Raw genomic sequence first — 24,879 nt, 5'->3', positions numbered from 1 at the left:
ATCCCTTTTTAATTGATTATTAGTTTAATTAAGGTACATGCATTTCAATGACAGAGTACAATATTTCATCTTACTAGAGCTGTCAGTTTGATAGTTTGCTAAGTTTCAGATGATTATTAAAAAGCAAGCACTAACTTTGAAAAGTTCCGAAAACTGTTGCTACGGCGATAGAGACGCTTGCCTCCGAATTAAAAATTAAGGGAAGACGGATTAGTTGTATACAGCAATAATCTTCATTAACGCGCTCTTTAACACAGATATATAAAAGAACACCATGGATTTCTTCAGGGGAGTGAAATTCTTCATTGTCATTCATTCACAAATGAATATCTTTATATAAACGTCTATTTAAAATGACTTACAAATGGGCATAATACTAATTTACAACAGTGAATTATCAAAGGCACAACACACATTTCTTTAAGTTGCTACAAGACTTGAGTAAGTGCAGATTTACTGTAAGTGCAATAATGCAGATTTATCAGGCAAGTACTTAAGAATGAATACAAAGGCATTTCAAATCACATTTTCACATTGACATTCAGATTTTATCACAAAAACATGAGCATAAATATTAACCTGAGCATTAACGCAATACTGGTGTTAAAGGTATAGTTCACAAAGAGCATACAGTATAAACCAAGAGATTTCACATGACCAGATTTTCCCTTTTTTGACTTTGACAAGAACAAAACTAGAAGTGTGGCACGGGTAATAGCGAACCAAATCACCCTTCACTGGGTCGCACCATCTAAAACTGAATCTGATCATGGAAGTAAATTTACAAGTGGGAAGTGAAATGCTAAACATCACAGTAATATATATATGATGTAATATATATATATATATATAGAAAGTTATACTTGGATATTCTAGATGTCCAGATGAAATTTTGTCGACATTTAACAATCCCTAAGCATGGTTTGCTTTTATTTTATCCAAAAACGCTCAGAAAGTAAAGAAAATGGAAACTTTGTTATATAATAATAGAACACTAAACAATGTGACTTAAATATAGTACACTTGTGAAAACTGTCTTGTGCAATAAAAATACAAACAGTGTAAAATATTTTCACAAACTATTTAAGTATTATTTATATTTAGAAATGGAGCTTTTGGCTGCGCCAGTTATCTCCAATGGACGCAATTCCACTGGGTTGGAAACATAAATTTCAGTACCACATTCGATGTGTAAAGCAGCTGTATAATTGTTTTTGATTTGAAAACCTGTTTATTGGGTGAATAGATGAAAGTTAAAAGTTCTCTAACGGGTATTTAGAGAAACTAATATATATAATAAAGAACAGATGTGGCCAGTACCTTCTTAGAGAACAAGGAACCAGAGGTGTAAAGTCCAGGTTCAGAAAGTAAAAGTTCTCCTCGGTATTTTGTTCCAATCACCTGGATTTGCCAACTAGAACAGTTTTCCAGCCAGGAGATAGAACTAATTGGTGAATAAGCTGGATGAGTTCATGGCTGGAATAAACGTATGACAGGACTTTTACTTTCTGACCCATGGACTATACACCTCTGCAAGGAACCTAGTCTATCATATTCTTCATGCTGAGACTACCATCCTAGAATTCTTTTAAAGGGTTAAGAGCTAGTGCACAAATCTATTATACTGTTACACACGTTTTCTCCAACAACCCCCCCCCCCCAAGCACAAAAGTGAAATGCCTATGCTGGTGTCTTCTCATCAAACTGGACTCGTGGCCTGCTGCATATTCACTCCAACAGGAACCTCTCCATTCATCAGTACAATTGCAGAATTATTCAATCGGTTTCCTCAAGAATCTGAAATACAAAGACATTAAAAAAAAGGAAGATCTGGTCAGACATAAAAACTAATGACAAGAAAGGACCAAGTTTTCTAACAAATTAACACGATTTGTGAACTTAGCCTTCAGAACTTGAGTGAATAGTGATCTTACATCTCACACCAAGTAACATGACTTTAATAGACTTGGTAGAATCTACTTTCATTATTTGGAAAAAAGCAAAAAGACGATACTTCCACAGAAGAAATAAAGTTAGGTTTAGGACAACATGAGAGATTATTTTTCAAAGAAATGGTTTAAGTCACTTTAAAGGCACACCGCAGAACTTTTGGCCACTAGGGGTGCTAGACCTGTAACTTTCACGTCGAGCGTCCCTAGAGGCCACAAGCGCCGCAGCACTATCGCAAAAGTCAAGAAGACATCCACAATCCCTCTCGCGTTTTCTCTTTTTTGCCTCCTCAGAAGCAGTTTTAAACTTTTTCCTTGCCTCAGCCATGGCCAGGAGTCGAGCAGGCGGAAAAATAGTAGCAAAAGCGTTAGCTCCTTGAGCATATCAGAGCTTGTGGTCACGTGACGGTCGTAAAGTGATTCGTTCTCCAGGCATTCGGTGCGGTGCGTCCAAAGACGGTGTGTCTTCTCCAAACTTACATAGGCGGTATTTCAAGCGCTGTATATTGACCTGAGGAATCATTTAAAATAACTCATATGCTTCAGCTCTTTAGGTCACAAAGTCCGCGGTGTGCTTTTAACTAATAAAAAAGTCATATTGGAAGAGTTGATTTACTCACCACTGACAGTAACACTGAATTCCCAGCAAATGTTCTCTCCGCTTCTGTTGCAGATTTTTAGATGATAAACTCCAGTGTCGCTGGTTCTGGTGTCTTTGATGGTGAGAGATCCAGTTTGGTGGTGAAGCTCCAGTCTACCTCTGAATCTCACATCAGCACCGTAAAAAGTCTTACTGATGTCTCCATTCATTCCAGTTGTGAGAATTTTATCTTCAAATCTCCACTCAACCTTCTCATCTCTTTCTACCTTCAAACCAGTGATTAAAACTAAACATTCTCTCGCCAACATTGACACTGTCTTGGGACCGGACTCACCTGGAGAGCAAACAGAGAAAGTTAGTCGTACAGACACTGATATTAAACTGTCAGGTTCAACTGACGTCTCATGTCACTTGATATAGCCTAAATTTACTGTATTTAATAAATATAGTATTATAACTGTGAACAATATTAAATGAGATGTTATAAAGACATCCTGGTGTTTCCAAAATTATATTGGCGTAATTGGTTCCTGGACCCCAATTTGAAAACATGTTCTGTACAATCCAAATTCAGAAAATTAACTTGATGTGCATATGCAAACTGCCGCTCGTTCATTGAAACTTTTTGCAAATGGAAATAAGCGTGACGTTCTCACATTTACAGATAATGATACAACCGTAAAATGTAAGTTATGTGCTGAGTAGGGGTGTGCAAAGCAGCCGCTATTTGTATCTGTATTTGTATTTGTTGAGGGGGGAAAAGTATTTGTATTTGTATTCGGATAAAATAAAAAAAAAAACAATTGCGTTACCCTTCTAATTTACTTTATAGTGTAAGTATTCTTTAATTATATCCATTATAATAATTATGTATATGCAATATTGGTTGATGTTTTTCCATAAATCCAGCAATGAAACAATGAACGTCATTGAAAAGAAAATAACATAACAGTCATTACCTCATCCATGGCAACAACTAATAAAATACCATTGTGAACATTATGAAGCCTACAGCCTACATCTTGCTGTCTGCAAAAGACAGAGTAACTTAAACGTACCATATAACTCCCACATGTGCATACGATTCGACACAAATACACAAGCATTTTTAAACTTTTTAACCGAACGTTAACGTTACTCTGTCAACAGCCTATTGTCTAAATTACCGCGCTAAACAGCTACTGTACGTAAACAGAGCGAACATGAGAGCCCCCGACTGCAGACGTCAATAATGCAGCGTAATGGAATAATCTCCCGATCAAACTCCGCTTCCCGAAAGTTATAAACTGCCTCAGGAACCCAGTTAAGGTACAGAAATCTATTCAACAAAAATAGTGATGGAGTTAAGAGTTTTTTCGCTCTCTGTTGCTGTGTGGAGCAGCCTGTGTCCGTCACTCACTCGCTCATCCGGGCGTGCACCCCAGCTAACAAAATTATGTTCTGAGAACGTTGTGGGAACGTTGATTTGAAATGTTCTAAAAACGTTGAAATGTCCAGTTTGCTAAACGTTGCTGGAATGGTTTCTTAATGTTAGCAAAACGTTGCTGGGACGTTAGCATAATGTTGCTGGAACGTTATCTTAAGGTTAGCATAACGTTGCTGGAACGTTAGCATAACGTTGCTGGAACGTTAGCATAATGTTGCTGGAACGTTAGCATAATGTTGCTGGGACGTTAGCATAATGTTGCTGGAACGTTATCTTAAGGTTAGCATAACGTTGCTGGAACGTTAGCATAACGCTGCTGGAACGTTAGCATAACGTTGCTGGAACGTTAGCATAATGTTGCTGAAACGTTAGCATAACGTTGCTGGAACGTTAGCGTAATGTTGCTGGAACGTTATCTTAAGGTTAGCATAACGTTGCTGGAACGTTAGCATAACGTTGCTGGAACATTAGCATAACGTTGCTGGAACATTAGCATAACGTTGCTGGAACATTATCTTAAGGTTAGCATAACGTTGCTGGAACGTTATATTAAGGTTAGCATAACATTGCTGGAATGTTAGCATTACGTTGCTGGAACGTTAGCATAACGTTGCTGGAACATTATCTTAAGGTTAGCATAACGTTGCTGGAACGTTATATTAAGGTTAGCATAACGTTGCTGGAATGTTAGCGTAACGTTGCTGGAACATTCTTACGGTTAGCATAACATTCATGGAACGTTCTTTTAAGGTTAGCATAACGTTCATGGAACGTTATCTTAAGGTTACCATAATGTTGTCGGAATGTTCGCATAACATTGCTGGAACATTGGCATAACGTTGCTGGAACATTATCTTAAGGTTAGCATAACGTTGCTGGAACGTTATATTAAGGTTAGCATAACGTTGATGGAATGTTAGCATAACGTTGCTGGAACATTCTTACGGTTAGCATAACATTCATGGAACGTTCTTTTAAGGTTAGCATAACGTTCATGGAACGTTATCTTAAGGTTACCATAATGTTGTCGGAATGTTCGAATAATATTGCTGGAACATTGGCATAACGTTGCTGGAACATTATCTTAAGGTAAGCATAACGTTCCTGCAACGTTTTCTCCCAAAATGTTATTAACAATACAACATTCAAAGAACATTAAAATGTCCACTTTCTTTCATGTTGAAATGTTATTTTAAGGTTAGAAAAACAATTCTGCACCATTCGTTCAACTTAATTTTTTTATTAAAACAACCATGTGAATTATAAGCGCACTTTTACATCACATCAAAAAGTAGAACATTTCATATGATTATCATACATTTTAAACGCTACATTATAGCTCAAAAAAACAACTACAAATATTTTCATGTAAACATTTAAATGAAATGAAAACTGTGTTTAAGGGTTAGTTCACCAAAAAATTATGTCAGTAATTACTCATGTTGTTCCAACCCCGTAAGACTTCATCCCCGTTCATCTTCAGAACACAAATCAAGATATTTTCGATGAAACCTGAGAGAACAGCACCAGTGATCGTTCCAATCACACAGAACGAGCAGTGAACTGCATTTTATGTTGGCTGCTAGGCAAACACAGAAACAGCTGTCCTGTCAGTCAAGTAAACGTCAAATCAGCCTTTTATTAACTTTGTTTACTTTCTGTTAACATTACGATTCCTGAAGTCGTTAAAGGGTTAGTTCACCCAAAAATGAAAATAATGTCATTAATGACTCACCCTCATGTCGTTCTAAGCCCGTAAGACCTCCGTTCATCTTCGGAACACAGTTTAAGATATTTTAGATTTAGTCCGAGAGCTTTCTGTCCCTCCATTGAAGCTGTATATACAGTATACTGTCCATGTCCATAAAGGTAATATAAACATCATCAAAGTAGTCCATGTGACATCAGTGGGTTAGTTAGAAGTTTTTGAAGCATCGAAAATACTTTTTGGTCCAAAAATAACACAAAATAAGACTTTATTCAGCATTGTATTCTCTCCCGGGTCTGTTGTCAATCCTTCACAGTTACGCTGATGGCGTAAGACGCTGATGACGTGTTATCTGGTGCGCCCGAGCTTCATTTATAGACTGAGGGAAACGCACGCTGTAAAAGTGTCTCATCCGCGACATGCACATTTACGCACCATTAAAAAAATGATATCCACGCAAACAATGTAGAATAGCTTGAATATAGCGTGCGTCTCCCTCAGACTGTAAACGAAGCTCGGGCGCACCAGATAACACGTCATCAGCGTCTTACGTCAGCAGCGTCACTGCGGAGTCCTGAACGCAGATTCACAACAGACCCGGGAGAGAATACAATGCTGAATAAAGTCTTATTTTGTGTTATTTTTGGACCAAAAAGTATTTTCGATGCTTCAAAAACTTCTAACTAACCCACTGATGTCACATGGACTACTTTGATGATGTTTTTATTACCTTTATGGACACGGACAGTATACTGTATATACAGCTTCAATGGAGGGACAGAAAGCTCTCGGACTAAATCTAAAATATCTTAAACTGTGTTCCGAAGATGAACGGAGGTCTTACGGGCTTAGAACGACATGAGGGTGAGTCATTAATGACATTATTTAAATTTTTGGGTGAACTAACCCTTTAAGCTCCTGGTGACCCGCGAGAGCACCACAAGTTTATCCTCCATCATCACACTCTCCGGCGTTCAAAGCAACTGTAGCTTTCATCACTACAACGGAAGACCCGCCTCTCCATTCATTCAATTGGACAGTGAAAAAAACACTTTTACCGCTCAAAGTTGATTTTTTTTAACTCCAAAAACGCAAGGCGCCTGAGGCGCATAAACAGCGTGCAGAACGCGCACTGCCATAGAAATCAATTGAAAAAAGGCACCTCTCACTGCCAAAATCGCGTTAGGTGTGATCGGCCCCTAAATCAGCTTAAAATAACGCATTTATCGATTACATTGTTTCGCCACAAGCTGGCAACAAGTGACTGTTACAAAATGTATTTGTTATTGAATCATTTATTAAAGAGAATGTAGTAGTATGATGCTTTTGTAAATAAGTCAGAAAGGCGTTTGCTGTTCTCTTCTGAGGCGCTTGTGTTCTCAGCGCCGCCCGTCAAAATAAAAGTCCCGCTTCCAAAACGTCGGCCAATCAGAAAAACTAATCGGCCGACGCCGATATTTGAAAAATGCCTTATATCGGCCGATATATCAGCCTGGGCGATATATCGGTCGACCACTAATTGTCCCAGCCCTAGAGTTCACGAGATCAGCGAGAACTGAGAAGATGACGCAGATGGGTCTCGATGTAGTGCGGCACTTTTGTGAACTCGCTCAAGAAAGAGGCCAACAAAAATTATTGTCATTGCTTGATAAACGTTGAGCCGCTGTAGTCACTTGGACTATTTTAACATGTCTTTACTAACTTTCTGGGCCGGCAGAATGAAATTGCCTAGAAGCCTATGGAGGAGTGAGCCAGCTCTCATATTTCATCAAAAATATCTTAATTTGTGTTCTGAAGATGAACGGAAGTCTTAAAGGGATAGTTCACACAAAAAATGAAAACTCTGTCAGTAATTACTCACCCTCATGTTGTTCCAACCCCGTAAGACTTTCCTTCATCTTCGGAACACAAATTAAGATATTTTTGATAAAATCTGAGCGCTGTCTCACTCCTCCATAGGCTTCTTGAGGGATTTAAACTTGCCGGCCCAGAATAGTTATTAAAGGTGCAATGTGTAATATTTCTGAGGATCTATTGACAGAAATGCAATATAAGATCCATAACTATGTTTTCAGTGGTGTATAAAGACCTTACTTAATGAACCGTTATGTTTTTATTACCTTCATTTATGACACAGTCATTTATATCTACATAACCGCGGGCACCCCCTTCTATGAAGCTCGACATATTGTGACGTCATGTTTCTACCGTAGCCGACAGCGAACAAACAGCGCTACAGAGTGTTTCGTCACTAACTTGAATGAGAAGCTGCAGAAAACAGATATTGTTTAGGACAAGAGCCGACGGAGGGTAAATCTAAAAATCACGGGTCAACATCGGTGTGGCTTTTCACTGATGGAAGGGAAAAGCTTTCCCTTTCACTGAGGGAAAAAGGCTTTCAAAGCGACGCCGAAGTTGCCTGTTTACTGCTGGACAGGTATTCCAACTTTAACATTGCAAATGAAAACTGTTGTTTCATAGCATTACCTAGAAGCTAGCCATAGACACCGTGTGAAGTGACTTTTCCCTTGTCAGTGGTGTAAAATATGTAGGTATATTGTTTCATGTAACTTAGTTATTCTCCCTCGCTGTGTTATGGCTTTGCTATGTGGGGATAAATGTGCTGGTTACGTTTGTGAGACAATCAGCTGATTAGTACTATTGAGTATTGACCGTAAAACACTAACATTAGCCTACAGCATAACAGTTCATACTAGCCAGCTAAACTAATCTATTAGAAAAAATGTGTAGTTGGATAGTTTCATGTGGTTCTTCTCCCTCGCTGTGTTGTGGGTTTGCTATGTGGGGAGAAATGTGCTGGTTACGTCGGCCACCGTAGCTTCTCCTTCCAGTTTGAGAAGGGAGGGATAGGCCGTAAGTGACTGGCTGTTTGCAATTCGCAAACCTCACCACTAGATGCCTCTAAAAATCACACACTACACCTTTAAAGACATCGTTAAAATAGTCCAAGTGACTACAGTGGCTCAACCATATGTTTATCAAGCAACGAGAATACTTTTTGTATTACTTTTTGTAAACTAACGACTTTATTCCACTATTCATTATGTTCTCCGTGGGCCTAAGTGTGTTTGCGTAGTATAACTGCACATAGTATATCTGTGTTGCACGTCACCACGTAGGCTCACCATTGGCCGACGCTGGTCATGTGTGTGATGCGTGTGACCTATGGAGGAGTGAGACAGCTGTCAGATTTCACGAAAGTCTTACGGGATTGGAACAACATGAGGGTGAGTAATTACTGACAGAATATTCATTTTTGGGTGAACTATCCCTTAAATATAAGTAGTGTGGGTGTGCCAAACTAGCACTGTGGTCCAGTCTGTGGTCCAGCCTCTTCATGCCCCGTCTGTAAAGAGAACAGATTGACTGATGTTACTAAAAATTGGTGAATTATTATTTCATAAACATTTAATAATAACAGTGTGGCTACTCCATAAATGTTAACCCTAAAGTTATTTAGACTGTGCTTTGAGTACTATAAATTTCAAAATGCCATAACCACATGACAGAATGAAGCATTTGCATCAAATGGCAAACACTTCCTTCATAATAGTACATTTTTGGATATACCATGTAAACACTGTTGTTCTATATCTAAAGCACTATATCTAAAGGTCTTTCATAGGCTTATATCTACACTTCAATGCAATGTTTTACAGTGACAGTAATCTGCTGAGAGCAGGAACAAGTACACTAAACACCAATACAATGTAGAAACATAACATGTTTATTAGGCCAAACATTACTGTTGTTTACAGTAGCATACAACACAACCATAAACATATGTAAACCAAAAGTATATTCTTTTGAATACAGTAAAGAACACAATTGTGTGTGTGGGGTCTCTGTCCATTGATGGCATCAATAGTTCAAAACAGGTAATCTGACCTTTGACCATATGTGATTGGTTAGTGATCAGTAAAGCAATAAGTGTTTTCACATGTGAGGAGTGTTTTTTTTCTCATGCAACAGTACATTCCACAACAACATGCTGGCACGCTGACAAAAATTGTGTCTTCGAGCATAGTACAGGGATAGTTTCTCTCACCTTAGAGCTCCAATTCAGAGGTCAATGCATCCAACGGTTGTCCTGTAATGGGATGATGTCTGTTTGGTATGCTTTGGCCTTGAGGGGGAAGAACTAGTAGAAGCTTGATGCTCCGCATCCGCCAGTTCAGAGGCCCGTCCCATTGGAAGTCTCTGTGGGAAAAAAACTGTAAACCACACAAGATTAAAATTTAGCTTACAAATGTTATACAATGGAAAGGTTCAATAACACATTGTAAAGGATTAGCTACACCTGAAAATGAATGAACTTCCATCATTGAGGGGAAAATAAGATAATGTGCATCAAAATTCTGTGTACCTGCTAAACTTTTCTAATTTGTACTAATTTGCCTTACTATGGAAGTAGTAATATAATACTTTCATTGTATGACAATAGCAGCATTGAGAAAGGTCTTCTTTGAAGCTATTATAATAAAATTATAAAAATGTATAAACCAGGGCTTGGCATTAACGTTAACCCTGGTCTTGTACTTGTCCTTTGGACAAATAAATCGTTCATTCACTTGTAAAAAAACAAAAACAAAAAGTAGCTTGTCAAGGAATATATACATTTTTTGAAGTAAGGTTATTCATCTGTATGTAACGTGTGTGTGTGTGTGTGTGTGTGTGCGCGCGCGCTGTATGCTTAACGTTAAATTAAAAGAGCACATTAATATGAAAACGGTGATTCAACTGACTTGGAATTAACGTTAACTTACCTGTGAATTACGTTAAGCGGTTGCGTGACATTCATGTTAATAATACTAGGCATAAATGGCATTATAAAACCCCAATTTGCCCTCCTGTAGGGCATTCCGTCATGTGAAAACTACGAAATGCTAACCGTCCAGTGAATAACTACTTTTAAGTTAATTAATTTTAAGATAATTTAGTTTACTTCCATTCACATTGAAAAATTGCCACCAAAACCTTTACAAAATCGCTAATCAAGATTACAAGCCTAAAGCCTAAACTTACAGCTGTTAAAGTCTAACAGTTGAGATGCTAACGGACTTTTCCCGAAGACACTAAACCATTTCTATAAAGTAAATATTCAACGGAAGCGTGTTATTTACATGAAAGAATGAGTCAGAAACATTTTTATGTACTATTTGTGTAATTTTGGGGACTAAACTTACCTGAAATTAGCGAAACCAACAGTGAGAGACAGAGTTGCTGCTTGTCGTCAGTTGAGCTCCCCGCCCGTTTCCATGGTAACTCCAGTTCAAATCTAGTTCAAAAGCAACTCGAATGTTCACTGCGCGCGCACATTAAAATACGTGGAAGTCACGCAGCATTTACATGAAAGAAGAAATGATGGAGGGAATTATTTGATAATCAAATAAAATATCCTGAAATGTGAGGTTAACATTAAGTGTATAGACTCGTGGCCATCACCAAACTGTAAACGGAATAAGAATATGAAGCATTGAGTGTAAAACAATGTTTACAAAGTCATTTATAATAGGTTATAATAGGGTATAATATAATGTAATATAGTCTATAATATTATATAGCTTTATATAAATGGTTAACGTGGTGTATAAATAAAATTGCTAAACATTTATTAAAAACTAAACATGATAAGGCATAGATATATTTTATGAAATATACACAATATGTAGGCCTACACAATTTACAGATGTAACATGAGGAACAATTTAAAAGGTTTATGTTCAATGTATTTTTTAAATAATATATGTTCAAAATGTATTTCAATATATTTAACAGAGCTTTACATAATGTGAATAGCATATCTATAAATTACAGGAAGGTCTGTCTGTCTGTCTGTCTGTCTGTCTGTCTGTATACTGTTAACCACATATCTCTCGACCCGTTAGTCCAATGGATTTCAAACTTGACAGGTTTCTTGCTATGGGCACGAGTAAGTGCAGTGTCAAGTTTGACGTTGTTTGGATTAGAAATGCAAAAGATATCGCTAAATATATCGGCAAAAGAAGGTAATTGTTTAAAAATAAACATTCTGACATAAACACTCTGTCAGCTAAACATTTAGTCAGCTACACTGTTTACTTCTGAATATTGTATTTTATTCACAGCTTTTCTCGGAGTTCACTGTGTAGCCTGCTCCCTGAATCGTGTAGTTAAATTTTCCTTATATATTGTATGTCATTGTGTCAGTATCAGTATTTGCTTTCTACCATGCACAAATAAAAATGTCACTGAACTTTTGCTGTGTGATTGTAATGAGCCTAACCCAACCCTAACCCTAACCCTAACAGGCACTTTGCCATCAATTATAGTAACCTATTCGCACACTGTTTGCTGAAGCGTAGCGTTTTCTCTGAGTTACTGTGTAGCCTGCTGCCTGATTCGTCACGCTTATTCATTTGTGGATGTTAACTGAATCTGTAAGTCAGCTATGCTGTTTACATCTGAATATTATATGTACTTCTGGTGCGCTTAATGTTATCGCTACTGTGTAATAGTAGCTTATGCTATTAACCAACAAAACATATCATATTCAATGCGTTCACAATCTCTTTCACATCATTTGTAGCCTATACACAAACTGTTTTTGCTCAAGCATATAGCGTTTTCTCTGAGTTCACTGTGTAGCCTGCTCCCTCAATCGTATAGTTCAATTTTCCACATTTATTTTATGTCATTATTTCAGGATCAGTATTTGCTTTCTACCATACACAAATAAAAATGTCACCGAACTTTTGCTGTGTAATTGTAACAATGAGCACTCAAACACACCAAAACAACAATTACTAAAAACACACACAAAAATGTATTTTGCACCGGCATTTTGCACTAGTTAATATAAAATTATTTATAGGCTATAAGTGCTGGTTTATTGGGGTGGTGTTATAAACTACTGTGATGTTTAAAATGTTTATATGGATATATAGTCATACAAATCTAGTAATTGTAAACTAATGTTAAGAAGCACACATTTGTTAAGTGTACTTAACATTATGAGAATGTTCAGCAAATAACATGTTCCCAGAACGTTGTATGATAGCCTAAATATAACATTCATAAAATACTAATAACATTATAAGGACGTTCGGAGAACGTTGTTCTAAGAACGTTTTCAATCAACGCTATGAGAACTTTCATCAATCACGAAATAACGTCAAAAAGACGTTCCAAGAACGTTGTTCTAAGAACGTTTTCTATCAACGTTATGAGAACTTTCATCAATCACAAATAACGGCAAAAAGACGTTCCGAGAACGTTGTTCTAAGAACGTTTTCAATCAACGTTATGAGAACGTTCATCAATCACGAAATAACGTCAAAAAGACGTTCCGAGAACGTTGTTCTAAGAACGTTTTATATCAACGTTATGAGAACTTTCATCAATCACAAATAACGTCAAAAAGACGTTCCAAGACTGTTGTTCTAAGAACGTTTTCAATCAACGTTATGAGAACGTTCATCAATCACGAAATAACGTCAAAAAGATGTTCCAAGAACGTTGTTCTAAGAACGTTTTCTATCAACGTTATGAGAACTTTCATCAATCACAAATAACGTCAAAAAGACGTTCCAAGAACGTTGTTCTAAGAACGTTTTATATCAACGTTATGAGAACGTTCATCAATCACAAATAACGTCAAAAAGACGTTCCAAGAACGTTGTTCTCAGAACGTTTTCTATCAACGTTATGAGAATGTTCATCAATCACGAAATAACGTCAAAAAGACAATCCAAGAACGTTGTTCTAAGAACGTTTTCTATCAACGTTATGAGAACTTGCATCAATCACAAATAACGTCAAAAAGACGTTCCAAGAACGTTGTTCTAAGAACGTTTTCAATCAACATTATGAGAACGTTCATCAATCACAAATAACGTCAAAAAGACGTTCCGAGAACGTTGTTCCAAGAACGTTTTCAATCAACGTTATGAGAACGTTCATCAATCACGAAATAACGTCAAAAAGATGTTCCAAGAACGTTGTTCTAAGAACGTTTTCTATCAACGTTATGAGAACTTTCATCAATCACAAATAACGTCAAAAAGACGTTCCAAGAACGTTGTTCTAAGAACGTTTTATATCAACGTTATGAGAACTTTCATCAATCACAAATAACGTCAAAAACACGTTCCAAGAACGTTGTTCTCAGAACGTTTTCTATCAACGTTATGAGAACGTTCATCAATCACGAAATAACGTCAAAAAGACGTTCCAAGAACGTTGTTCTAAGAACGTTTTCTATCAACGTTATGAGAACTTGCATCAATCACAAATAACGTCAAAAAGACGTTCCGAGAACTTTGTTCCCAGAACGTTTTCAATCAACGTTATGAGAACATTCATCAATCACAAATAACGTCAAAAAGACGTTCCAAGAACTTTGTTCCCAGAACGTTTTCAATCAACGTTATGAGAACGTTCATCAATCACGAAATAACGTCAAAAAGACGTTCCAAGAACTTTGTTCCCAGAACGTTTTCAATCAACGTTATGAGAACGTTCATCAATCACAAATAACGTCAAAAAGACGTTCCAAGAACTTTGTTCCCAGAACGTTTTCAATCAACGTTATGAGAACGTTCATCAATCACAAATAACGTCAAAAAGACATTCCGAGAACTTTGTTCTAAGAACGTTTTCAATCAACGTTATGAGAACGTTCATCAATAACAAATAACGTCAAAAAGAAGTTCCAAGAACGTTGTTCCAAGAACGTTTTCAATCAACGTTATGAGAACGTTCATCAATCACAAATAACGTCAAAAAGAAGTTCCAAGAACGTTGTTCCAAGAACGTTTTCAATCAACGTTATGAGAACGTTCATCAATCACAAATTACGTCAAAAAGACGTTCCAAGAACGTTGTTCCAAGAACGTTTTATATCAACGTTATGAGAACTTTGATCACTCACAAATAACATCAAAAAGACGTTCCAAGAACGTTGTTCTAAGAACGTTTTCTCTCAACGTTACAAGAACGTTAATAACGTTATATGAACGTTCCGAAAACATTATTTTAATAACGTTTTGTACTAACATTTACACAACTTTTAAAGAACGTTAGTGAATGTTCTGGGAACGTTCCCTGTTAGCTGGGACTGCGGTCTCATAAGGAAACACAGCTTTTTGATGTAAAGTTTTTTTTGTTCCCGAATACAAATATTTTTTAAAGTATTTGTTCAAAATAAGTATTTGTAAAAAACACGTTATTTGTGCCTTTCCGAATACCGTATTCGGGTTCGGCTCCACCCCTAGTGCTGAGGAAATATGTATGAAACATATGCACACATCTGTCAAAGCAACTGACGGGGGAAAGGCGAAGACGTGTTAAGGTATAAGTTTGTCTAAAATGCTTGATATAAAGAATTCTTAGCTTGACTTGTATCGTGCATTTTCATCTCACTCCGTGTCCTCCTGTATTTTTCTGATACCTTTTGTCTATAGAAATATACGTTAGTATTATTTTACTACTGTAAAGTGACGTCTTTTGTGAATGATTTCTGTTCACTGTATGCAGACCTGATTAATTGATAATCAAACTCGTTGTAGATTGGTTCGTTCAGTTGTTTTTGCAGAGCTTTTCGTGCTTTAATTTAATTTGGTGCAAGGAGGGGACATACATTAAGCTAATTTATTTAGCAATAATGTATTGTAATAATAATAGTACTAATAAAACTTTCTTTAAAGGAAATCGAAAAGACTCACAAGAATTGAAAACTCTGAATGTCCTGCATGATGTCCTCTTGCTGCTGATGATCTGTAGTTTATAAGGTCCAGTTGTGATGTTACTGATGGTCAGAGATCCAGTGTTCTGGTTCAGCTTCAGTTTGTCTCTGAATCTCTCGTCTGCATCAGCATATGAAGTCTCTCTGGTCTCTCCGGTCAGTTGAGCGATGAGATCGTCTTGATCTCCAAACGTCCAGATGATCAGATCATCTCTCTGTACTTCAGTATCAGGGTATAGAGTCACATTCTTTCCCCTCATCCCTATTGTCGTCAACACTGTCACATGTGTGAGAGCAGTGTAAAAGAACAAGAGAAATATAGAGAAAAAGTTTCCATTATATAAGTGTGTGTACATGTGAACATCAGAGTTTGACAGTACATCAGAAAGATTATTCAGATAGGGATTTAAAATCAGCTTGAAAATCAACCTTACATATTGCCTTAAAGACCATTAATCCAAATGGGAAGACTGTACAATTTAGCTTTATTTACAGAATTCTGCTCTATATAATAACTGATGATATACTCATGGAGGTAAGGCAGCAACAGAACTGTTTACTTGACTATGCAGTTCAGTGGGAGATTTTGAAACTTGAATCTTAGTTCACACTTGGCAGTGTTTGGTTCAAATGAACAAATCAAATTAAAAAGAAAGGATTGAGATACTCACCTCTGACAGTAACATTGCATCTCTTGATTTTGGTCACTTTATGGCTGATGATCTTCAGAGTATAAACTCCTGCGTATTCAGTTGTGGCGTTTCTGATGACCAGAGATCCAGTCTTCTCGTCCAGCTGCAGTCGGTCTCTGAATATCCCATCAGCAACGTCAAATGTGGAGATCTTTCCAATCCCTCCTTTGATTTCAGCTATGACAATGTCATCATATCCAAACAGCCACAGCAACTCATCTTTTCTCTGTATTACAGCATTAGTCCTCAGAGTGACAGACTCTCCCTCCTTGGCTGACACTTTCTTCACTTTATATTATGGAAGCAAATAAATTAGGAGATTATGTGACATGTGAGTCAGTAAAGCTTCATTGAAGGTGTGTTTGTGTGTGTGTGTGTGTGTACTGGTAGAACAAACTACAAAAAATATATATTTTTAACAAATACAACAGACACTGTTGAGCCAAAATATAAATGACCAGTCACAGGTGAATCAAATATCTTTGATCATCTCCTAATAAGGCCACATTTTAAGGTCTGGGTAGATTAGATGGTAAGCAAACAATCATTTCTCATAATCAACGTGTTGATGCACGAGAAACGGGCAGCAATAAAGATCTGAGCGACTTTGACAAGGGCCTTATTGTTATACCAAGGTGACTGGGTCAGAGTATTTCTGAAACAGCAAGGCTTGTGTGTGTGTTCTCCTGGTCAGCAGTGGTGAGAATTTTCCAACAGCGTCCAAGGACGGACAAACCATAAACTGGCAACAGGATGTTGGGCGTCAGGGATCATGGAAGAATGTGGCAACGAGGGATATCCTGTCTGTCTGATCCAAGCCAACAAAAGGTCTACTGCCGCATAAGTCACAAACATTTAATTATGGTTATGGGAGGAATGTATCACAACACACAGTGCATCGCACTCTGCTGCGTATAGGGCTGCGTAGCTGCAGACTCTTCAGAGTTTCTATAGGGGCTTTCGCACCAGATAGATAGTTCTAGGAACTAGCCGCCAGGGTGTTTCCTAGAGAACTAATGGATCTGTCTAACAGTCCTGTCTAATACGTTATCAGTAGTGCTGTCAGTTAAACACGTTATTACCGGCGTTAACGCAAACCCATTTTAAAGGCGTATATTTTTTTTATCGCGAGATTAACATTCTTTTTGCCCCAAAAAACTTATTTGTTTTTTCATATTCTGTTGCAACAACTAGTAACGTTAGAAAAACTACAACACCACATCGGATCTAGCTAGACCGGAAACAAGCTTTTTTTCATTGCTTGGTTGTGTAATTCATTATATAGGCAGCATAACATGTATAGTTAAACTCGATGAAGGGTTATTGGAAGACTTGTTGTCATAGCTTCTTGGCACATAACGGCTACAATAGTTGCAACACGCATTTGAAAAAGCGAGGCGCTAGAGAGCACTATTCGTTTGAATGCAAAATACAATTTCACCGCAAGATGGGAGAAATTCATACACAGCGTACCTTTAAGAAATGTCATTTTGTAATTGCTTTTGTCCTCAATGAGGTCCTATCTGAAATTGCCATGGTTACAAAACCGATAAGATAGGATTCTAAAGTAAGGATCTTTCTGTAATGCGCCCCCAGATCTCAATCCAATTGATCATCTGTGGGATGTGTTGAACCAACAATTAGATCCACTCCAGCTCCACCACGCAACCTACAGGACTTGAGGGATCAGCTGCTAATGTCTTGGTGCTGCAGGACACCTTCAGGGCTCTTGTAGAGTCCAGACCTAATGCTTCGGCAGGTCAGAGATGTTTTGGCAGCGTGGAGGGCCAGCATTTCAGGAAGATGATCATGTTTTGCCTCATTATTTATGATTAACTGGGCCAGTCATTTCCTGTACTACATCAATTCATCATGTTGTACACCATAAGTTCACATTTAATAAATTGAGGAAAATTCAAAAGGAATGACACATTACAGTAACTCAATGTGTACTTTAACTATTAAAATTCAGTTGTGTTCATTTCGATGAATCACACAAAGATAAATAAACAACTACTCACAATTTATGGCGACTTTGAATCTCTTGTTTGTGGTTCCTCTACTGCTGCTCTGCTGTAGCTTGTAAAGTCCAGAGTGTTTAGTTCTCGTGCTCTTGATGGTCAGAGATCCAGTCCTCTTGTCCAGCATCAGTCTGTCTCTGAATCTCCCATCAGTACCTTCATGTGTTGCTCTGGTCTTTCCAGTCATTTGAGCAATGAGTGTGTCTTCATCTCCAAACATCCACAGTATCGTATCGTCTTTCTGTATTTCAGTATCAGGGTATAAAGTGACCGGTTCTCCTTCCACCTTTGATATCAATACGACTTAATTTGTGACACATAGAAAGAGAAAAATACAAAGAAAATGTTTCTATTAGATCAAGTTTGCCAAGTGTAACCATATAGTCTATTTGAAGTCAACTATAGTACAGAAAAATATATGCTCGAAAACATTACCCCCACATCTTGCCCAGTCCCTTCAAAAAAAAGTTTACATAAACTGACTCATTCTTTGATTTAATATGTATTCACATAAATCTCCCTCACTGTCTGTAACCATTCTGCAAGTGTCGTGGCATTTTCTACTTATTAACATCTACGAGTATTCATAAAATATACATATTCTTTTATCACTCCGTATAAAAACTCCCACAATTGTTTGAAGCTCTGTCTCTGAACAAACTAGCTCGAAAAATGTTATTCATTAGCAAAAATACAGTCCTATAAGAATCTAGAATGGGACCATGGAAAAATATATGAGAACGTGTAGCTATTTGTTTTCTGGATTAGGACATTTTTCGTGAGAAGTTCAACTGTGCGTATAAATACGTATAGTGTACGCAATTACAAGTGAATAAGACCCAATCCCAATGACAATTTTTGTGCAGTGAACTGTTACTAGTTTTAGTGCAGTGTTGTGCTTATGGCCATGGGACTGGGGATATAGAGGAGCAAACTGCAACACTGCAGTTTGGGTGGGTGAAGGAAGGATTACAATAGATTTTTATTGAGAAACAGAATTTTTTCAAGTGTGTTGGGGTTTAGACGATTCCTCTTCTTGGACAAAACCTCTGCCAGCCCAGGATGGAGAAAAATGCCAGAGGATGCAGGGGAACATATGGAATAAATGAGTATACAGATGATTCTGTTGAGCCCAGACAGGGGAGGATTTCCTCTTTCTCCATTACCAGGAAAAAGGAAGAGGTCACAAAAAGCAAACAAATCCAAAAGGGCAATCCAAATCAAAAAGCAGTCCAGTCCAGATCCAAAAATCCAAAGTTATCCAAATAATCTTATCTAATTAATATAACAAGACTATAATATAGCTACTATAATGAATAATAACAATATACTATAACTATTCTAACCTGATATAATGTAATAATATACAGCCCTAACACATATATGACACAATAACGACAATGACAATGGGAATTCTCTCTGACTCTGACACTACTACAACCATAGATATTATATAGAGACTAGATTCCCTATTGGCAGCTGGGCACTGAGAAATACGGCCGCCATCTTAAATCGGTCGTACTCCTAGTTTTGTTGCGTAGAAGCAGTTAAGATGCCAGAGCACTGTGGAGCATATTCCTGTTCTAATCGGCGGACCATCGCAAATAGGGCCCGGGATTACTTTTCACAAGTACGTTTTAACATTACCGTACTTGTTGGTTGTATTTTGTGAATAGAATATTACCAGATAATTGAGAAGGAGCACCCGGCATGGAGAGGTGAGGTAAAGTAATAAGGTTATTTGTGTTTGCGCACGTGATATCTGGAAGCAATGTAATACACACATGACGGCGATGCGCAAATCGAGTGTGTGTGTGAGAGAGTGTGTGAGTGAGTGAGTGAGTGAGTGTATCACAAATCATTATAAACAGTTTCTTCAACTTATTCAAATATCTTACTTTACTGGAACTATCTGTTTCTGCTTCTTTATCATATTTATAGTGTGTGATTTATAAAATACCTTGTATCCTACATCACATATATATATATTTTGATTTTGGATGTCTGGTCACTTTATATCTTATATCGGAATATTATATTACGGTTAAGCCTATTATGAATATTAAAATACGCCGAACCATGTGCCCTGTATCATAGCTACATGAATGACCTTTGCAGCAAAAAAACCCACGTGAGGTATGATTAATTAAATGCTCTGACAGCTCATTACACCTGCCATACAGATTACACTGAGTGGAGCGGGTGACCGGTTTAAGATGGCGGCCCCACGGCTCGACCGCGCCAGTAGACCGTAGCGGTCGATAGGGCGTCTATCTATATGATGTCTATGACTACAACTGCTTCTGCTACTCCTGACAACACCCACAAGGTGGCGAGAGTTTCAAACCCCCTTTATCCGGAAGCGACACTCAGACCGAACCGATGACATATCCACACAAACCGAGGCCTTGTTTGTCATTAGTCACGTGATTTTCACAAGCCTCGAATCGCGGCTTCATCTGGCACGCCCATTTTTTCTCGACACAAGCTCCGACGCCTCGGTTCAAATGTCACATCACAACTTCTTGGTCTTCCTGAACGTGCCTCACGCAGCCCAAGCGTGACAGAAGAACCGACCACACCTAATAAGTTGGTCATTATTTGATACCATACCCTGCTGAATCCTTCAGATCGGCTCATATTCTGTTTCCAGGACGGCCAACGGGTTGAGAAATATGTCGAGAGGTTCCTCAATTTCTCACCTTGTGGACTGAGCAGATGACGTCCTAAAAACTGTCTTCTGGTACAGACTGGACCATCATCTTGTTTTCTGTTTTTTACAAAAGCTTTAGTTTTGAATAATTTTTTGCTTCTTTCCGTATGACCATAAATTATAGAGTAACAGGTTCCTCAGAGGGACAAAAATTCCTGTGATCGCGTTCTAGCACGTTCTAGCATTGCTAACTTGACATCACATCATGTTTATTATCAAAATAAAATAGTCAACCAAACATATAGAAAGTTAAGAAAACCATGTCCATGCTACAGAGGTAGCCCCTCGTTTAGGAACGAGCTCCTCGGTTTGTCTTGGCTGGTCCTTCTCCTGCTCGGAGCCACCCGGGTCTGTCACCCCGCCATGTTATGGTTGGCGTGAAAGATTGCAGTCATCCAAATGATGAAAACATTTTTTGCGTAAACAATGGTTCCCTTTCAAGGGAACTCGAGCTGCGTTGAGACGCGGTGGGAACGCCTTGCGTGATTGCGTCGTGAAGCACTTGTAAAATCAGTCCAATGGAAAAGGGAGACGTCATAGGAGGGTGACGTCATCGACCAGGAAGCTATAAAGCACTCCCGAGATCATAACACACTAGCTTTGTTGCCTTCAGCAAGCGCTCTCTGTATCTGTCCATGTCTATTTATTGTTTGTCTGTCTCAGTATCTAGATATATATTATGGAGAAACAAGAATTCAAAACGTTGTGTTGTTCCCTACCCTCGTTTTATCTCTAGCTTTGAGTTGCTTGTTTGGGAGTAGAGCATACCCAGTCAGTTCTCGAGGGGGCTGACTGAGTATTTCGAGAGGTTGTCTGTTTCGCCTCGCTCCCCCCCGGCGTCCTTCGAGGAGGACGGTTCGGTGCGCGCTCCCCGAGGAGCGAGTCCCGCGGCTGCCGATGCTCAGCGGCGACGCGCATCTTGGGGAGCGCAAATGGATCTAACAGCGAGGTTTGAGACGGGCGTGCCCTATCTCTGCCTTCACGTGTTAAATCCAGTGGCTTATCTCAGGGAGAAGCACGCGCTGCGGTTTCTCCTCCCCGGTATGAGACACTCGTGCTGCGATCTCTAGTTCCGAGGAATTGGTGATCGTTAGTGTTTAAAAAGGATATATGTGTATATATATATATATATATATATATATATATATATATATATATATATATATATATATATATATATATATATATATGATTAAAGCAGTGTGTGAGTTTTCAATGAATAAATAAATAGGTCAGCTCATAACTCTGTTGTATAAAGAGGAGCTTATAAAAGGAGGTTTTATTTTGTGCTGATTGCCAAGTTAAGTGTTTTCTGGCCAGCTGAACATTATGAGAGTGAGAATATAAGTAAATCTCTATATCTCAGCCTCCTCGTCGGGGATTGCCGTTTTTTCCTATCTCCACACTGAAGAGTTGAGATCGTGGAATAAACCGGTTTCTATTTTATGTGTTTATCCCCAAAACTTCTACTAAAGTAATGTTTTGGGTATTAAATATCATAGTATGACAGTGCCTCGGGTTAAAGAGACGCTTACTAGCTATCTCTCTCCCGAGTCGCCGTCATCATTACCCCGACGTTATCCACCAGCCATCATAAATAATAGATAAATATTATTAGGCAGCATTGGTGGGTAGACTATATAAGGACATGGATTAACGTGAGGATGTCAGCACTGACGCTATTCGAGAATTGCGTCGCGCAACAGATTAACTATATGGGGGAGGGACGGTTACGAGAAATCGTTTCTCCTCGGCGTCCTCTGGGGGGCGACTCTCTGAGGAGGGTCGCAGCGCTGCCAGTTCGGTTGTTTTCCTGCTGGTGGCCACATATATATACGTTTTTCTGATGTAAAGAAAAATAAAGAAAAAATATGTCTGTTCTCTGAACGCTTCGCTTTCAACAAAATGAAGATATAAACTATCCAGCGGCGTTCCAGAGGTGTCTTCCTCACCGATCTAATGTTCCTGAGACTGCTGGGCGGGAGCAGTCTCAGCCTACTAAAGCTCCTCGCAGCATAAAGTGCTGCAAAATAGAGCGTCGCCATTCGGGCTCATCCACAATCGAGAGGAACCTGGGTCGCGGTCGCTGTCTAGCCGGGATAGAAGCTTGGAAGAAGAAGCCCTGACGCTGAGGCTGCAGGCTTCTGAGGGTGGTCCCCTCTGGGGTAGGGACGGTTTTGAGAAATCGTTTCGCAACGCTGCCAAGTTTGGTTCTCCTGCCGGTTCGCCGTTTCAGGACACCGAGGTGTCAGCGTCCCCAAACGATCCTCCGAGGAGGGTCGTTGGAACTAAGATAGTTAGAGGTAGGCAAGATCTGAGGAATGTCGTTATCTCTAATGAAACTTCGACAAGAAGTCCTGACGCTGAGGCTATCAGGCTTCTGAGAGTTCCTCCGGGGCAGGAACGGTTTTGAGAAATCGTTTCCCCTCGGCGTCCTCTGGGGTGCGACTCTCTGAGGAGGGTCGCAGCACTGCCAGTTCGGTTGTTCCCTGCCGGTCCTCCGTTCAGGGCACCGAGGTGTCAGCGTCCAAACGATCCTCCGACGAGGGTCGTAGAGCATCAGTTCGGTTGTTCCCTGCCGGTTCGTCGCTTCAGGGCACTGAAGTGACTGTTCAACCAAATCCAGAGGCCAGTCTCGAGAGAGGGGGCCCAGCTCATAGATTCAGGTCTCTCGACTGAGGTCGTGGAGACCATACTCCAGTCTAGAGCTCCCTCCGCGAGAAGACTGAATATGCATTGAAATGTAAACTGTTCTCTACCTGGTGCGGAGAACACCTTCTGAATCTTGCTATCTGCCCTATGGTACAGTACTTGATTTCTGCAATGGATGTTTCTTTGCTGGGTTATCTCTGAGGAGAGATCCGTACGTCGTCTTCACCGTGGTACTTGGATTTGCACCTGGTATGGTGGTAGTCTTTCTTCACCCCAGGCCAGGTTGTATTCCTAGGTCCCTACTCAATTTGCGGGTCATTTGTGCTTTAGGCCTTCTGTCCTCCACCTTAATCAGGAAAAGCTAAAGACAGATATTGAGCAAGCGGGTAGTTGAGGCTATCTCACTTGCTTATGTAGCGGCTGGACAGCCTTCACCTTTGGCTGTCCGGGCCCACTCTACTAGGAGTATGGCTGCCTCTGGGCTTTAATTTCAGGAGTTTCTCTCCACGACATCTGTAATGCGGCAGGCTGGTCCTTACCGCATACATTTGTCCATTTTTATGACTTGGACCTAGACTCCACTCCAGGGTCTAGGCGGCTTGTTTCTTAATGTGCGCATGGTCTTCATACAGTACAGGCATTTGTCATATGGCGTCGTGGGTTTAGGGTTCCCACCACGTCTCAACACAGCTTGAGTTCCCTTGAAAGGGAACGTCTCAGGTAATGTATGTAACCCTGGTTCCCTGAGAGGGAACGAGACGCTGCGTTGCTTTGCCATACTCCCAGCATGCCTGTGATTATCTTGCTTCAGGCTTTTTCAAAGCTAGTGTATTATGATCTCAGGAGTGCTTTATAGAGCTGGTAAGTCCCGCCCCTCCGTAAAACCCCGCTGGACCTCAAAGTTGAAAAACCATCAATGCAAGTGAATGGGAGAAAATTATTATTTTCTGGTCCCGTTTGAATTGTGCCATGAATGTGAACATATGTTGTCTGTGAATTTTTTATATAATCTTTCATGTTACAAGTTTGACAGTATATGGTATGATTCGTCGGCTAGCAGTTGTGGAAAAGACATAACGAGAAAGACTACATGTCGCCTATGTGACGTCACCACATAAAGTTGACTTACCCGTGGTTTTCGCCAACCTCAACGATTTTGTCCTCTCCCTGAAAGAAGGCGGTGAAGTGCACCAAAGACACAGCCATGTCTAGCGGGATCCGTGAGCTAGAGCCGTGAGCTAGTGGTGTTGACGTTTCAAACGCGCCGAAAGCAGCGAAGAGTTGTAGTCCACAAAGTGCTCTCACACAAAGTCTACCCGTATCAAACTTCTACCCGCTAAATTGTAGCATTTTTCACACGAAAGATTATATA

At 39.2% G+C, this 24,879-nt stretch overlaps 1 protein-coding gene and 1 long non-coding RNA gene across 2 annotated transcripts in view; both read right to left on the bottom strand.

Moving 5' to 3' along the window:
* Positions 1-339: 339 nt before the first annotated feature.
* The window catches only part of LOC306988452 (uncharacterized protein), a 37,901-nt gene continuing 13,361 nt past the window's right edge, over positions 340-24,879 (bottom strand). Inside the window, exons 8-12 of the mRNA XM_079593454.1 lie at positions 18,143-18,445; positions 16,101-16,409; positions 15,410-15,706; positions 2,570-2,884; positions 340-1,797 (exon numbers count right to left, since the gene is read on the bottom strand). Coding sequence (XP_079449580.1) covers positions 1,790-1,797; positions 2,570-2,884; positions 15,410-15,706; positions 16,101-16,409; positions 18,143-18,445 — 1,232 coding nt within the window. The 3' untranslated portion in view covers positions 340-1,789. The remainder of the gene's footprint in view (positions 1,798-2,569; positions 2,885-15,409; positions 15,707-16,100; positions 16,410-18,142; positions 18,446-24,879) is intronic.
* Positions 7,935-10,976, bottom strand: LOC306988552. Its single transcript, XR_013795432.1, has 3 exons — positions 10,892-10,976; positions 9,754-9,919; positions 7,935-9,051 (listed from the first exon to the last, which is right to left on the bottom strand). It is a non-coding gene; the product is annotated as an uncharacterized lncRNA (long non-coding RNA).

The sequence above is a fragment of the Phoxinus phoxinus genome, assembly GCF_949152265.1.
Source record: "Phoxinus phoxinus genome assembly, chromosome: 20".
NCBI classification, from domain to species: Eukaryota; Metazoa; Chordata; class Actinopteri; order Cypriniformes; family Leuciscidae; genus Phoxinus; species Phoxinus phoxinus.
This window is presented reverse-complemented; position numbering and strand designations above follow the sequence as displayed.